Genomic DNA, 17866 nt, shown 5'->3' with positions numbered 1-17866 from the left:
CATTACAGGAGAGCATCAGTTTTGCATTTTTGATTGCTATGTGTTATAAAGTGAAAGGAGTCAAGACCCAGTAAAGATGTAACCTACGTATTTTCATACCTCAGAAGGAGAGACAAAAGAGAGGATTGTATTAACTTCTGCCCATAAAGGGACCTTTGGAGAAGGATTACGGTAATAACTTTTCTCAGAAGTAGCATAATTTCCCAGAATGATAGAGTCATGAGAGACACTGAGAAAAGCCTGCATTCTTCAGCTCCAGCCCTCTGAGGCTTGTGGAGGAGGTGCTTGGTTGAAAAATAAATAATAGAATAGGAAGCAATGATAAGATTTTCAGTAATGGTTGGTTCTGTAATTAAGGACCCAGTCCACTGTTTGTTTAGGTAAATAGAAAGACTCACATTTACTCCCACGGCATTGGATTACAGGAAAATAATCTCTCTTTACGTTGTTTTTATTCCAGGACAAAGCAGGGTTGTTAAATTACATGAATATTCCTTCCCCTCGCCCCAGAATTTTTTCCAAACATGCAGTTTTCTGCAAACATGTATATCCATACTTTAAGGCATACTTTATTATGTCCAGTAAATTGGGTATGGTATTCTTCATTTCCTGATCTAAACTGTTGTGTAGTGTTGTGGCATGCTGTTAAAACCCCAGAGGCAGCTGCATTTCAGTGGTGGCTGAAGTAATTAGGAGAATAACGGCTGAGGGGTCCCAAAATGCATATTAAGGAAAGCCTGAGTCTTTTATACACATTTAACTTTAAACGTATAAAGTTTGATATATAATTTTAAGCACCTGACGTTTTCAATGCGGATAAGAGCCTCTCCCCTTCCACTACACTGTACTGTCCACTACCTCCTTATTTGACTTAGGTATAACTCCTTCCTATTTCCACACCTCTCCTTTGGATCATAGATACTGGAACTAGGGCTGCGGGGGGTGCTGCAGCACCTCCTGGATTGAAGTTGTTTCCATTATATACAAGTTTTACAGTCCGATTCAATGGCTCTCAGCACCCCCACTATAAAAATTGTTCTAGAACCCTTCCTTTTGACTCACTAAAGACTGCAAAAGGAGAGCACCACTATGGTGGACCTCATAAAGTTTGTTGGCACAGATTATCATGATTTAACATAGCACAGATTATAATGATTTAGCACTTCTTTTAAATTATGATCTCTTTGAGACAGGGACCATTATTATTATTAATCATGTTTATTACTGTAGTGCCTGAGGGCCAACTAGGAGTGAATCCCCATTGTGCTTGGCACTGTTCTAACATCTAGAGTAGTAGATGGTCCATGCCCTGAAGAGTTAACAATCTAAATAAACAAGATAGACAAGATAGACAGAGGCTGGTGGAAAGGGTATAACACACAAGCAGAGTCTGACACAGAGGCTCCTAGGCAAAAGGTCTCCTGTACACCAAACACATGACTTACAGGAAATTTATTCATAAAGAGTAACATGTAAGGTGTTTACAGAAAGCCAGCCAGCTCTGCAACAGACTGAACTTTGAGGTGGGGGGGGGAGTGAAAAGAGAGGGGACCTACTTTGTTTTCAGGAAAGGTAGCTGTTAATAAGTGTAGACCTAGGTTTGCATTTTACAATTTTGTTTTGTATTGTAACCATTTGTTTCCATCGCTCTTTCTTGTTTCTAGTAGAATCTCTATTCTTACATAAGTAAATCTACTTTTGTTTTATTAATTATTATAAATGCTCCCAAGTGCTGTGTGATTTTTACAGGAGCAGTGATTTAAGGTCAAACTAATAGACTGGGGCATACCACTCCTTTGGGGGCAGAGGATCTGGGATTTCTGTGAGTAGCCAGTGTCAGGCTGGATATGACAGGGGAGAGATTCAAAGGGACTTGGGGACTGGGGTGCACCTATTGTTCACCTGCAAGATGAAGACAGGGCTTCCATAGCTCAGAGGAGAGTGCTTGAATGACTGAAAAACTGGTGGTGTTAGGGAGCTGACACCCAGCCACTCACAGGCAAGACTCCCCCACACTGGAGGCAGCATGACTCAGTCCTGGGTATATCAAGAACTATGGCAGCAAACATCATGTTAGTTCCATGATTTTTTAGGGAGATGGTCTACTTAGGAGGGGATAAGCTAAATGGAAAGAAAAGGGGGTTGAAGGGAACAGGGCAGGGGAGAAGAGGTGTGTAGTGAAGCAGAGGTGAAGAGACTGTGAGGGAGCAGATGGGAGAAGGTTGGAGCAAACAGCCAATCAGCACAGGGCAGAGAAAGTCCAGTCAAAACTAGAAAGTTCCCTGAATGTCCAGAAGGTCCCTGCCATGGCTACTTCTGCCCGTACCAGCTGGTGTCTATGACTGACTCCTCTCTTCAGTTTCTCCCCCCAAGGCCACATTCTGGGTTCAGCAGGGTGCTGAGGGCAGGGTTGGCCCTGGCTGGGGCCCAATTTTACCCCCTCCCCTCAGTGCAGCAGTCCCTGCTTTGGTTGCTTCTGCTTCTATCGGCTGGAGTCTCTGGCTGGCTCCATGCCTTCTCATGTTCAGAAAGCTTTTAGTGCTTCCTAGGAACTACCAGAAACAGGGCCGGCTCCAGGCACCAGCCCACCAAGCATGTGCTTGGGACGGCACCTGGAGGGGGGCGGCAGGGCGCGGCGCTCCGGCCCGAGAGCGGGGCCGCGACTGCGCTCGCCGCCCTCCCGCTGGCGCTCCGGCCGGTCGGGGAGAGCGGAGCCCCGGCCGGGCTTGCCGCCCTCCTCCCGGCGCTTCGGCCGCCGGGGAGAGCGGAGCCGCAGCGGGCTCGCCACCCTCCCCCAGCGCTCTGGCTGGTCGGGGAGAGCAGGCCCGCGGCCGGGCTCGGCGCCCTCCCCTGCCGCGCTCCCCGCCGGGGGTGGGGGGCGGCAGGAGGCTTTTTTGCCTGGGGCGGCAAAAAAGCCAGAGCCGGCCCTGACCAGAAATAATAATAATAATTAATACAAAAGAACACCCTTAATGGGCTATCTCCTGTCTTAGGAGGCAATCCCAAAGAATATGCAAATAAACTCATTACAATTCTGCTCTTCTTTTATTTGAAGACTACCTATGTGAAGCCACCAGTTTTTCTTCATTTCAGTAGTCTCTCCTAACAAGTTGAGTACAAAGAGAACTTCACCACCAAAGATGGAGGATGTTAGCAAAAGAGAACAAAAAAACAAGTTATTCATATAAAGTCCTACTGTCACATTACCTAATATTTATTTTCATTCACTTATTTCCACACTTTCTTCTGGATTATTACCTAATTTTTGCACTTCTCACTTTGGATGCCAAATGCAATATTAACCAGGCTTTACATTTCTTTTCTCAGCTCTAGGGACAAGCCTGAACCAATAACTGGACACAAAACACTCTGAAGTTTGCAGAGTTTGCGTGTTTCTAAATGGAGATTTGGATCTGAATTTCATTGCTGGCCTATTAAACAATCACTACTCAAAATCTAGGTTTAATATTCAGACCATAAATAGTTTAACATTTGCAGTATAACATCTCATTTCCCTTATTTCAATGTGCTTTCAAAAATAGGGGGAATTTTAGAGATAATTATACTAAAATATTTTGTGGTTTCACCCTATTATCAGTATTAAGATCAGAATTCACATTACTTAAGGAAAAGTGAAAGTATTTTTAATTCTATGTGCAAGCAGTTGGGATTTTCCGAAAACTAATAGTGCATGCAGTCACCCAAATGCTGTGGGTATCGGTGTTGGCTTTGTAAATCTTGACATTTGATACCAAATGGCTAAGATAAAAAAACTCTTTGAAATTAACAGTGTCAAAATCTCAGGAACTCACCAAGAGGAGGGGTCAAATGAGCCAAAACTTAAGGTCATTGAAATATGTGTTTGACTGGAGGACTTAGATCTTCTTTTCAGTTGGATACATGACCAGTTGTGCTATGTATTTAGATTTTTTTTTAATTTTGCTTCATCTTTACCTTTTGTAATGTAACCAAGCATATGAATTTGCTGTAGGTAAAGGAGAGGCACCACTGTGTTTCTTACCCACTTCTTCGAACCATCCTTCTTACCTTATATTCGTCATCGGTAATCTCTATTCTCTCCCTTGCCTGAACTCTTGTCCTGTGTCTTGGTTTGTGTTTATCTTGTCTAACTTCATGTCAGCTCATTTCAGGTACTGAGCACCCTCATCGCTCATTGACTTCAGTGCATTTCAGGTGTTCAGCACATTGCAGGATCAGACTCTTTGTGGAAGGAATGGATCATATGGTTCATTATTATGCATTATTTAATATGCTGTGTAGTTTCGTACTGCTAGATACCTCAAAAAATAAATATTAAGACAATCTCCCTGCTCAGAGTAGTATCTTGCTCTCTGATTTTTAATATTATAATCCAAATTGGCCATAATGTTTCAGTCATTGTGCTTGCCTTATCAGATTTCATGCCAGAAGGTAATTGTTGTTGTTAATATATGACAGCATATGTAAAAGCTGAATTGTAATAATTTCATTTCTCTTTCTGTGGGGTGGAGGGAGGGAAATGACATTTGGCATCAGCAGTTTTCTGACTGATGTAAATACCATTTGTGGAGCCACAGTGCAGACTTATATTTGGCAACACATTTGGGGAATGCCTTCCTTTCAGCAGGTGATTCTCTCAGTATCCAGGAGAAGGCAGCATTCTTTATTAGGCTTTATCAATCTCTCCCCCAACAGGGAATGATGAACGGTGTTTAAAGCTAAATCAAGATTACCTGTCATGCCAGCTGTAATATGTTAATGGATTGCAGCTGTTACTAAGAGGGGCAAAGTTTTAAGGGAAAAGAGGAAACCAAAAATGAAATTTTAGGATCTGGTGATTAAGGTCTTTAGTCACTGCCTACCACTCCTATGGTAAGTTCCTCAGGGCAGGGACTGTGTGTTTTCCTATGTGCGTGTACAGCTCTAAGTAGAACAGCCCCCAATCCTGAGAGGGGGAGTGTTACTGGGAATTACTGCAATACAAAAATAATGTATAATAGAGTGTACATTTTTTTCAAGAATATGGGACAAAAGAAAATACATACTTAGATGCTTAGTTTCTTCTGCCAGAAAATGTATACGATAAATAAATCTCTGCCTAGGAGGATTACATACCATTTCTGCAGAATTCTATTGCCCTCTACTGGTTCACTGTACACAGTTGTGATTTGGTAATGCTAACTAATATCTGATGACCTTTTATGGCTTTCATGGTGAAATAACAGTAGACAAACAACATGAGGGCTCAGTGTACCATTCACATTTAAAAGGGAATAAGAATCTAAATAATCTTGAGTGTTTTAATTGTATTTATTTTGTATTATGTTTTTTATTTTGTATCCAAGAGTAAATGCAAAAATAAATAGTTTTCCTAACAGCAGTGAGCCAACACAGCTAGTTCTCTTTTGTGCACTATATCCCTTTACATTTGTGTGTATAAATGTTTATGGCCCTAACCTTACAGTGAACTGGGAGGACCCCCATTGACTTCCACAAGAGCACAGGGGTTTGCCTATATAGAGCCCACCATAGGATTGAAGACTATACCTATAAACTCAAGTAAATATATATATGTTTGAGATATATACACACACAATATAATATGCATGTGTACCCATACACTAAGGCTCCTGCAATCTGATCTATATGACAGGACCTTTATGCCTGTATGTAGTCCCACTGAACTTAATGGAACTCTGTGTGGGCACTGTGCAGATCTTAGTGCAGAATCAGAGCCATACAGTGTGTGTGTGTGTGTGTGTGTCTGCGCGCGCACGTGGAAAGTATTGGATGTGGAAAGAGAGAATACATTTTTTTCTGTAGTATCAGTATTTTTAAAGACTATTTTAAAATGTAAAGTTGCTTGTACTCATTTTGAGTAAGAGGATCTGTGAGAAGTAAATTCTAGGTATGTAAGGATATACCTGAGAATGAATGAATTTACAGGTAAGAGATCCATAGTGATTTCAAAATCTACCTTTGTATTGATTCTTACGTAAAATATAGACTTTTTAGTAATATTAGTTTGCTGAGAGAGCACAGCATACCTTGCAGGAGAAGTTAGCTCATGTTATAAGTGTTCCTACTGCTCAAATGACATCAGACAAACAGCTTTACATTGAAGACTTATTAGTTCAGAAGCTTTGGTGAAATTCTTGAGAACTGAATGAGAATTTCATATCTCATGTTTGTTTGAGTTAATCATTAGCATATACTTCAATAAGGTAAATTATGGCAAAACATTACAAGTCATTTTCTGAAGTGTTCCATTTCAAAATATCTGTTCTGTGATTGTGCATAAATACGTGGAAAATGATCAGAAGTTTTAGTTCATCATTACTTGTTCTTGGAAGAAAACACAATGTAGAAACAATTGTTCAGAGGACTTCAAAACTACTCTTTCAAAAATTTTAATAGTTTACTACTCTTTGGTATGGAAGGGCCTTTCTGTCTGATATTGAAACACTACACTGGCTGTTCTGCATGTTTTTATAGTAAAAAATATCAAATTGAGTATGAATGAAAGTAGTTTGCAACATATATTAGTTTATGTAAAATATATCTTTCAGGTGCAGATTATCTTTTATGTGATGTTTAAGAATGGTTAGTGTGGTACGGTACTAAACTAGATGTAAATTAGCATATCCTTCATCATCCAGACTCACTGCTGCTGTAGCTATAACAACTTCTTTGAGTGCTGGTTCCTATATATATTCCCCTGTGGGTATGCACTCACTCCATGCACCTGACACCGGAGAATTGTAGTAAGTATTGTGCTTTGGTCCATGCCTGTACCCCTGCTCTCCTCGTGCGCCATGCCAAGGCTATAAGGGGCGGTGCAGACTGACACCTCTCCAGTTCTTTCTCATGGCCTGAGTCGAAATCTCCAATGTCTAGAACTGATACTCTTCAGCGTTTTTTCCAGTAACTATTTTTCAGAGTTTTATAAAGTTAGTTGCTATTGTTAATAGTTTATTAGTTTAGATAGTAGTTAGTTCAAAACCTCACCTGGGGAATCCTCTGATCCCCTCAGCGCAGGACTTAATTATGCCCAGGCTTCCAGACATTAAGAATTGTATCTCATGCCCTCACTCCTGATGTATCAGGGACAACTGCCAGTGCTACCTCTACTGCCTCAGAGAAGCTCATATTTCTGCTAAGTGCAGTATCTGCTACTCCTTTCCCAACCAAATGTGGCAGGCATGAGAATTCCAGCTTCAGAAATGGAACGCTCCATGAGGCCCCAATCAAATCCAAGCCAGGGAGAGCCCCCTGCATATCAGCTGAAACATCGATGAGTACACCTTCTAGTTCAGTGTCTGACTCAGGAGTGGGAAGGACTACAGTGTAGGACCCTTTGTCTGGGCATTCTCACTAGCATTCTTACTAGTATAAGGGGCACTCTCATAAGCATAAAAATAGATCGCCTCCTAGATCTTTTCAGAGAAAGGATTGCTCCCCACTCCATACATGTTGGGTAACGCCTTGCACCCAGGACACATAGATTTAGGTCCTCCTAAGTTTAATGGAAGTGATCAGAAGGTGCATAGGAGCAAGGCTCCTTCAGTACTGTTCCATGCATCACCATTGACACTGAATATGGTACCAACTAAAACTAAACACCAGGAGCTGAAGGACCAACCGTGATCACATAGTCAGACACTCCTTCGCAGGCAGTACCTTCACAGCCCCAAAAGGAACAACCAATTACTAAGAGTCCCTTTACACCAACTCTGGCGGCACAAAGCAACAAGCTGCAGCCTTCCAAGGCTCCAGTATCCTACACCACTCCAGGGGATATCTTCATCCTCTTGGAGCCGCAATCTCCCCTGTTGTTAGGACCAACTTTCAACAGGGAGATTCTAACACAAGGGAAAAGCCTATCTCCTAATCCATCCATTAGCTGCAGCTTCCTGACATCGGTACTGACAGCACCAGCGATTGAACCAGATCTGACCACCTCATCATCGGGAGAGTCAGACATACTGATGGAACCATCTTTCTCTCCACCATAGAATCATAGAATATCAGGGTTGGAAGGGACCTCAGGAGGTCATCTAGTCCAACCCCCTGCTCAAAGCAGGACCAATTCCCAACTAAATCATCCCAGCCAGGGCTTTGTCAAGTCTGACCTTAAAAACCTCTAAGGAAGGAGATTCCACCACCTCCATAGGTAACCCATTTCAGTTCTTCACCACCCTCCTAGTGAAAAAGTTTTTCCTAATATCCAACCTAAACCTCCCCCACTGCAACTTGAGACCATTACTCCTTGTTCTGTCATCAAGTATCACCGAGAACAGTCTAGATCCATCCACTTTGGAACCCCCTTTCAGGTAGTTGAAAGCAGCTATCAAATCTCCCCTCATTCTTCTCTTCTGGAGACTAAACAATCCCAGTTCCCTCAGCCTCTCCTCATAAGTCATGTGCTCCAGACCCCTAATCATTTTTGTTGCCCTCCGCTGGACTTTTTCCAATTTTTCCACATCCTTCTTGTAGTGTGAGGCCCAAAACTGGACACAGTATTCCAGATGAGGCCTCACCAATGTCGAATAGAGGGGAATGATCACGTCCCTCGATCTGCTGGCAGTGCCCCTACTTATACAGCCCAAAATGCTGTTAGCCTTCTTGTCAACAAGGACACATTGAGAACATTAGCTTTTTCCACATCCTCTGTCACTAGGTTGCCTCCCTCATTCAGTAAGGGGCCCACATTTTCCTTGACTTTCTTCTTGTTGCTAACATACTTGAAGAAACCCTTCTTGTTACTCTTAATATCTCTTGCCAGCTGCAACTCCAAGTGTGATTTGGCCTTCCTGATTTCACTCCTGCATGCCTGAGAAATATTTTTATACTCCTCCCTGGTCATTTGTCCAATCTTGCACTTCTTGTAAGCTTCTTTTTTGCGTTTAAGATCAGCAAGGATTTCATTGTTAAGCCACGCTGGTCACCTGGCATATTTACTATTCTTTCTACACATCGGGATGTTTTTTTCCTGCAACCTCAATAAGGACTCTTTAAAATTAGGGGGGAGGGATAGTTCAGTAGGGGGGAGGGATAGCTCAGTGGTTTGAGCATTGGCCTGCTAAACCCAGGGTTGTGAGCTCAATCCTTGAGGGGGCCACTTAGGGATCTGGGGCAAAATCAGTACTTGGTCCTGCTAGTGAAGGCAGGGGGCTGGACTCGATGACCTTTCAAGGTCCCTTCCAGTTCTAGGAGATGGGATATCTCCATTAATTAAATTAATTAAAATACAGCCAACTCTCCTGGACTCCTTTCCCCCTCATGTTATTCTCCCAGGGGATCCTGCCCATCAGTTCCCCGAGGGAGTCAAAGTCTGCTTTTCTGAAGTCCAGGGTCCGTATTCTGCTGCTCTCCTTTCTTCCTTTTGTCGGGATCCTGAACTCGACCATCTCATGGTCACTGCTGCCCAGGTTCCCATCCACTTTTGCTTCCCCTACTTATTCTTCTCGGTTTGTGAGCAGCAGGTCAAGAAGAGCTCTGCCCCTAGTTGGTTCCTCCAGCACTTGCACCAGAAAATTGTCCCCTACACTTTCCAAAAACTTCCTGGATTGTCTGTGCACCGCTGTATTGCTCTCCCAGCAGATATTAGGGTGATTGAAGTCTCCCATGAGAACCAGGGCCTGCAATCTAGTAACTTCTGCTAGTTGCCGGAAGAAAGCCTTGTCCACCTCATCCCCCTGGTCTGGTGGTCTATAGCAGACTCCCACCATGACATCACCCTTGTTACTCACACTTCTAATCTTAATCCAGAGACTCTCAGGTTTTTCTGCAGTTTCATACCGGAGCTCTGAGCAGTCATACTACTCTCTTACATACAATGCAACTCCCCCATCTTTTCTGCCCTGCCTGTCCTTCCTGAACAGTTTATATCCATCCATGACAGTACTCCAGTCATGTGAGTTATCCCACCAAGTCTCTGTTATTCCAATCACATCATAGTTCCTTGACTGTGCCAGGACTTCCAGTTCTCCCTGCTTGTTTCCCAGGCTTCTTGCATTTATGTATAGGCACTTAAGATGACTCGCTGATTGTCCTGCTTTCTCAGTATGAGACAGGAGTCCTCCCCTCTTGCCCTCTCCTGCTCGTGCTTCCTCCTGGTATCTCATTTCCCCACTTACCTCAGGGCTTTGGTCTCCTTCCCCTGGTGAACCTAGCTTAAAGCCCTCGTCACTAGGTTAGCCAGCCTGCCTGCGAAGATGCTCTTCCCTCTCTTCGTTAGGTGGAGCCCATCTCTACCTAGCACTGCTCCTTCTTGGAACACCATCCCATGGTCGAAGAATCCAAAGCCTTCTCTCCAACACCACCTGCGTAGCCATTCGTTGACTTCCACAATTCAACGGTCTCTACCCAGGCCTTTTCCTTGCACAGGGAGGATGGACAAGAACACAACTTGCGCCTCGAACTCCTTTATCCTTCTTCCCAGAGCCACGTAGTCTGCAGTGATCCGCTCAAGGTCATTCTTGGCAGTATCATTGGTGCCCATGTGGAGAAGCAGGGAGTTCAGCCCAGAAGGGGGATTGAGAATCTTCTTCTACCAGTCTCATCCATCCAAGTGGCAACCTCATCCTCAGAAACAATGTCTTGGGAATCGCAACTTACATTTGAGCCCCTCAAATTGGCCTTACTGGGACTATGGGACCTGTATGAATGGCATTCAGAATAGGTAGTCTTTCCACCTCCAAGAGGCCAATCAGAACTTCCTGAGCTTACAGAAGGGGAAAAAGATGAACTGGATCCTTGGTACCACAAATACCAGCAAATATTTCTCCTTTCTCCCCCAATGGGGCATTTGTTCCTGCCTCGCCATCTCCTTCAGATGACCACAGACTGTTTCAAGAGCTGCTTCAGAGAGTAGCAGAAGAGCTCCAAATCCCTTTAGATGAGGTCCAGGGCTCTCAACACAAGCTTGTGTACATTCTACCACCTACGGGATCTAGCCAAACATCACTCCCAGTCAATGCGGCCATACTGGAACCTGCAAGAACTGTGTGGAATACACTAGCAACCTTTGCTTCTACCCCTAAGAAGGCAGAAAAGCGGTATTTTGTCCCAGCTAAGGGAGCAGAGTTCTTGTTCTCCAATCCTGTACCAAACTCCCTAGTCATCCAACCAGCCACGGAAAAGTCGAGACAACAATATGCAAGAGCTGCCTTTGCGGATAAGGAAGCCAAGAGTTTAGACCTTATGGTGAAAATTATATTTACTTCCACCAGTCTCCAATTTAGAATTTCCAACTAACAGGCCCTCGTGGCAAACGGACAAGTTACCTATAAATGGGCACTCACCTCTTGAGTGGCTGGGTGCTGTATCACAGTTCTTTTCTTGGCCCTGGTCCCACCCTGGGGGCTGCCAGCTAAATCACAAAGTCCAAATGAACCCCTTCTGGGGTATTAGTTTGTTTGCCTTGTGACAGTCTTAAACCCCAGTTCTAGGCCTTTTAAATTCAGCCTTTTGTTCGGGCTCCCATATAAGCCCTCTCCCCTTCTTGGCATTTATGACACTTTACCCATGGCTGATAGGAGAATCAAGGCCCACCCACTACTCCAGGTTCCAAGCCAGGGATCCTATACACAGCAGTCCACGTTCTGCTTACTTGAATCCTTCGCTGATATTTCCCTGGGCTTCTTCATACCGGGCCCTTTTAACTCTAGCCCTCTCTCAGGGCCAGTATCTTCTGGTTCTTCTCTCTCTACAATCCCAGCTATGTAAGTTCAGCCAGCTATAAATCTGTCTAATAGTTGGCTCCTTTGGCCCGAGAGGAGAACCCTCCTTCACTCCTCTGGTCCCAGACAGAAACTGAACTGCTAAGGCCAGGCAGCTCCTTTTTTTATGGTCCAGCAGGACCCTGATTAAGTATTTCTAGCTCTTCTGGCCCTTTGAGGACCAGGTCTCTTGTGGTTTTCAAAATGGCTGCTCTGAAGAGTCCTCTCTAAGCAAATCTGGAGGACCCATCTTCATTGCTCTTTTCCTCTCAACCGGTTGCTTCTTTGGGCACAGTGAGGTAGTACCACAGGGCCCCCAGGATGGAGCCGTAAAGGCCAAATTCACTCCATCACATTACTCCAGGAGAATAGGGTTCAATTTCAAACCCATGATTTTTATTTGGAAATTTGATATTTTGCTAATATATTGGTTATTTGAAATTACATGATTGCATTTCTTACTCTGAAATACATAAAGTACAGAATAAACTTTACATGGATGAATATCCTAACACTTCGTTGATGATCCATTATTCATACTGTATGGCTTTAGAATATCAGTAATAAAAAGTGAAAGATTATATACTGTTTGGCAACTAAGCTATATTTTGTATTAAAAAATTATTCTTTAAAGATACCATCATCACAGGATTTTCACTCATGAGTCTTGCCTCCAGTGCAACCCAAGCAGGTCCTGTCTTGTACTGGCAGATCGAGACCCTAGAGTGAGAATCATCCTTTGAGATGATATCTTCAAAGAAGCAGAATTACATGTAAGTATTTTTTCTTTTTCCCGTGTTACTATAGATCTGAAGAGATACGTTGCAATGGATCTTATCAGACTACAACTTTTAAAGTAAACAAAACTCTAAGATAGATAAAGTGTACTGAACCTGCATATTCCACTGTTGTAAAAATATATCAATATACACGTTGATGGTATTTTAGCTGATCTTCTTATTTCTGTGCTTTCAGAAACTGGCACCTGGAGTTAGTCAGTTTGCTTACACCTGTGTACAAGACCACTCTATATGGACTAACCAACAGTTTTGGGAAACCACATTTTATAGTGATGTGCAAAATCAAGTTCGTTCCCTCTATCTCACAGCTAGGGAAGACAATCATACAATACGTTTGAAGCAAAAGGTAAGAGAACATATAAAATAAATGAAGTGCAAAAAAACTGTTACTCCAGTATAGTGGCTGACATTTTACGTGCAACAAAAGTCATGAAGATGTAAGTTTATTGCTCTCACCACTTCTACAAATTTAGTGTTTTCTTGTTGCTATTTCCACATTAAATAGATATATGTTATTAACTTTGTTCCATAATCTATATCTGAAATTTATCTAAGTTATGGGGGGAAAGTTGTGAAATATAACTTGTGGACATACTTTACAATATATTGCCCTTGATTTATGTGCAGATTAATGACAAATAATAAAACTTTAATTTTTTTTTTACTCCCTGATACCCAAAGGTCTCCATCACAGGGAGTTATGTCCGGGTATGAAGGAAAGTTCTGAATTTCATTGCTGTTTCAACTTTAACATTCCACTAACATATATTTTCCTTTAATTTCCTAAGCAAAAAAAGGTCCTTTTTAGTGAATTTATAGTATGCAACCTTTATATTGCATTCCAGAGACATTTTGCTAAGCAGGAAAACAGGTTTTAGCCTTCTCGATTGATCAGCACTCAGCTCCCTTAGCTTCAGATCATTTATAGCTCCCAAACAACATAATTCACTGTCCCAGCTGGGGGAAAGTGTTTCTGTAATGGAAGAATGGGTGGATGATGTGTGCATTCAGAAAATACTAAAATAAGAATGTTCCACCAAGCTGTGTATCTGCATGCCAGGTATGATCTACTGGGCCATCCCTATCCTCTTCTGTTATGTGAACTCCCCAGAACCACCATCCCTAATCATGTGATTTGAGAGAGAAGTACTACCAGGGACGTATGAGGAGAAGAGAGAGAGCTGCAGAGTATAGCTCCACATAACCATATGGGCTTGGGAAGAATGAGATGCAGAGAAGGCACCCCCAGTCATGTGATTTGTCAGGGGGATGGGAAAAGTTGCTGAATGAAGAAGTCCCTTGTCCACTTGCAGTGTGTGGGAAGTTGCAGAGCGAAGGAAGGTGCTGTAGGGGGGGAGGCACATGCAGACACCCATATTTACATTCCCAAATAATGCATAATTGTACTGAAAATTACTTGGAAAAAATTTTCCACATAGAATACATCTCTGCTATTTTAATTCTTTATCCTCAGCTAAATGAGGATACGTGATATCAGCTACCAGATGTCTTTATTTGAATTTCCTCAGGCTATCATATAATTAGCCTACGTGCCATCTACTGAGTTTACAGAGAGCAAATGCTTGAATTGGAATCCAGCGTGTGAAAACATGAACATTTAAGCTGTTCTATAAATTCTTCTTCGAGTGCTTGTTCACGTCCTTTCCAACCAAGTGTGTGTGCGCCGCGTGCACGCCAGCCGGAAGATTTTTCCCTTAGCAGCGTCCGTAAGGTTGGCCCGGGCACCCCTGGAGTCGCGCCTTCATGGCGCCCAATATAGTGCCCTGCTGACGCCTAACCCTTCAGTTCCTTCTTACCGCCAGTGATGACTAGCTGGAACATCGCTTGCTCTTGTGACAAGTGCTTTGGCAGTGTCTTCTGTAGTTTTCGTGTACATATGGTGTAAATAGTTCTTTAGTTGGTTAGTAGTTAGATACAGTTTTAATAGTTTAGCTTTGTTTGGGGGGCTTTCCCACTGACAACATTTTCCCCACCTCTGGGGTATGTCCAAATCTCCAGGGTTTAAGCTCTGTGAGAAGTGGCAAATTTATGCCCAGGAGTGACCCCCACTCTTCCTGTCTGCGGTGCCTCAGAGAGAGCCACCAGAGAGAAAGGTGCAGGATCTGTAAGAGTTTCCAACCCAGAACCCTTAAAGGCCGGGAGCAGAAACTTAAAATCCTGTTAATGGAGGCGGCGCTACGACCACACTCCGACCCCGGATCCACCAACCTGCGCCGAGTACCTCTTCGTCAGTACGCAGTGCTCCGGCGCCGATGGTGCGGAACTGGTGCCAACTAAGGACTCCAAGGCCCCTCAGCACTGTCTTGGCTCGGACCATAAGAAGCCATGCTCGGTGTGGCACCGCTCTCAATCCCCAGGGCCGCTAAAAAAGTAGAGGCTGGGGTCCAGTCGAGTCCGAACCCCCCACCGTCCCTGGATCACCAAGGCAACTACTTCTACTTCCCATCGACACTGGAGGTGTTTGAGGTGGCCAAGTGCCAATAAAACCAGGAGGGACAAGTCGCCGGTGACTGCGTGGCCCCACTTCCAATCTAGGAGCAAACCAGTACTGATGGTGCGCTGATCTGCACCTCCGGCACACCTCTCCCTGGCATGGCCCGTACACAGAGGCAGACTCCTATCGCTTCAGCAGGTCCAGAAGCAGGAGATCCAGATCCCACCAGAGCCACCAGCCCTACCTGGCACCGTGGCTGCAGCAGTGGCAGCCATCATCTCAATGGGCATACCATCAGGGTCAGGTCCAAGGTCCCGGTCGGTGTCTTCGGTGTCCTTTGTTCCACCTACAGTGGCACCACCGACCGAAGTGCTGGCCCCGCTGTTACAAACCGATGGCTTCAGCTCCGACTCCACCAGCGTCGACGAGGTCGTCATCACCGGATCTAGCAGCTCCCGCACCAACCACGGCACCAAGACTCCCACCTCCAGTGGCCCCGGCACCGCATCCCATCGAATACTGCGTGCCAAGAGACCCAAAGGGTGCTGAAGGCAGTGAGCAAGGTCCACTCCAGTTATCTCCTCATCATCCTTGCCAGATAAAGCGGTCGCGGGGGCATCAGCGGCACCAGCTTTGGAGGATAATCTGGTTCTCCAGAAGCTCCTGCGCTGGGCTGCCCAAAGCCTGGGCATACAGGCGGTGGAGGAGTCGGACCCAGTCGTGGATATCCTCGCACCCTCGGGTCCATCACGGGTAGCCCTGCCACTGATAAAGACAGTAGTTGATACCACTAAATCCCTGTGGCAGACCCCTGCTTCTCTGGCCCCTATGGCCAAGAGAAACAAAAGATGCTATTTCATACCATCTATGGGGTATGAACACTTATATACCCACCCACGCCCTGACTCGGTGGTGATTGATGCAGCCAATCAGCAGGAACGTCAGGGCTTCCAAGGTCCCATCCCAAAAAATAAGGAGGCGACGAAACTCGACCTGTTTGGCAGGAAGGTCTATTCAACAGGGGCCTACAGCTCCGCATCGCAAACCAGCAGACCATCATAAGCATATATGCGCACAATACCTGCACTGCGATGGCCAAGTTTGTGGAGCTCCTGCCACAAGACTCTTGCGCGGAGTTCTCCACACTAGAGGAGGAGGGAAAGCTGATCTTCTGGGCTTCCCTACAGGCGGCTTTTGGACGCGGCAGATGCAGCCTTACGCACACTGGCCACGGGGGTGGTAATGAGGCAGGTCTCCTGGTTCCAGGTCTCTGGACTACCACATGAGGTCCAACAAACGATCCAGGACCTCCACTTCGAGTGCTCAACCCTGTTTTCTGATCAAATGGACAAGAGACTTCATAATCTGAAGGACTCAAGGGCCACCGTCTGATCTCTGGGGCTTCACACACCAGCTACTCAGCGTAGGCATTTCAGACTTCAGCCTACCCCTAGGTTCTATCAGATTCAGAACCACCAGGACGCTCCTCATAGGAGGAATAGGAGCAGTAGGGAGGAGGCAGCACCCCTCCTCGGGGCAGAGCCTCTGGTCAGCCCAAGCCTTCGGCCGGCCCCAGACCCCCCCCCCTTTCCCCACCTTTTGAAGGTGCGGTCGAGGACAGCCCACCAGTTCAGAATCTGGATCTATCCCCTCTTACCTTCTCATCCCATCTATCCCCTTTCTACCGTGCTTGGTCCCATATCACCTCAGACTGTTGGGTGCTCTGCACAGTAGAGAGGGGATATTCCATCCAATTCTGTGCCCTCCCACCCCTCTACCCCCCTTCCCTGTCCCTCTTCAGGGACCCCTCTCACAAGCAACTTCTAATTCAGGAAGTGCACTCCCTCCTCTCGGTAAGGACAGTGGAAGAGGTTCCTCGGAGGCAAGGGTTTCTACTCTCAGTATTTCCTAATACCGAAAGCCAAGGGTGGCCTCAGACTCATCCTGGACCTGCAGCAGTTCAACATGTTCGTAAAGAAACTCAAATGCCTCATGGTCTCGCTGAGTTCCATTATCTCCTCATTGGATCCAGGAGACTGGTACGCTGCCCTCTATTTAAAGACACTTATTTACACATAGCAATAATTCCTCCTCACAGACGTTACCTCAGATTTGTGGTGAACAACAGCCACTATCAGTTTACCGTCCTCCCTTTTGGCCTGTCAGCAGCACCTTGCGTTTTCACCAAATGCATGGCAGTCGTCGCAGTGTTCCTGCGCAAGCGCCGGATTCAGGTTTTCCCTTAGCTCAACAACTGGCTGATCAAAGGCCAGTCCAGATCCCAAGTGGAGGACCAGGTCAGCTTCATAAGAAGGACCTTCCTTGAACTAGGTCTCCTTTTCAACGAGGCCAAATCCACTCTGTCCCCGGTGCAGAGGATAGAGTTTATAGGCACGGTGCTGAACTCAACCTAAGCCAGGACGAACCTCCCGGAAACCAGGTTTCAGTCTCTAGGGGACATCATACGAGGCCTCAGACAGTTCCCTACGACTACAGCAAGGAACTGCCTGAACCTGCTGCGGCACATGGCTGCGTGCACCTACGTAATACAGCATTCCAGACTCAGACTTCGCCCACATCGATTTATCGACCGGCCCGGGACTCTCTGGACAGCCCTACCCTGCCCTGTACTGGACTCCCTCCTTTGGTGGCTCAACCCACAGGTGGTTTGTGTGGGAGTACCTTTCACCAGCTCCCAGCCATCCCTTTTATTAGTGACAGATGCCTCGCATCTGGGCTGGGGGGACATTTGGGAGACCTCAGGGCCTCTAATCTCAGGCAGACCTCGCTCAGCATATCAACGTCAGAGAGCTGAGAGCAGTGCGTCTGGCATGCCAGGTTTTCAGAATATCAGTCCTCATGGACAACATTACGGCGATGTTTTATAT

At 45.3% G+C, this 17866-nt stretch overlaps 1 protein-coding gene and 1 long non-coding RNA gene across 14 annotated transcripts in view; one reads left to right on the top strand and one right to left on the bottom strand.

Annotated features, from left to right (window-relative positions):
• The window catches only part of LOC112058966 (uncharacterized), a 177431-nt gene that overhangs the window by 45547 nt on the left and 114018 nt on the right, over positions 1–17866 (bottom strand). The window lies entirely within an intron of this gene.
• The window catches only part of SBF2 (SET binding factor 2), a 570707-nt gene that overhangs the window by 451074 nt on the left and 101767 nt on the right, over positions 1–17866 (top strand). For all 11 annotated transcript variants that reach the window (XR_010600515.1, XR_010600516.1, XM_065592221.1 and 8 more), the window contains one exon: positions 12699–12869. Coding sequence is in view for 9 of the 11 variants with exons in the window: in XM_065592221.1 (XP_065448293.1) it covers positions 12699–12869 (171 nt within the window). In the remaining 2 variants the exon portion in view is untranslated. The remainder of the gene's footprint in view (positions 1–12698; positions 12870–17866) is intronic.

The sequence above is a fragment of the Chrysemys picta genome, chromosome 4 (assembly GCF_011386835.1).
Source record: "Chrysemys picta bellii isolate R12L10 chromosome 4, ASM1138683v2, whole genome shotgun sequence".
Lineage (NCBI taxonomy): Eukaryota > Metazoa > Chordata > Testudines > Emydidae > Chrysemys > Chrysemys picta.
Note: the sequence above shows the minus strand (reverse complement) of the source record. Positions and strands in the feature narration are given on the sequence as shown.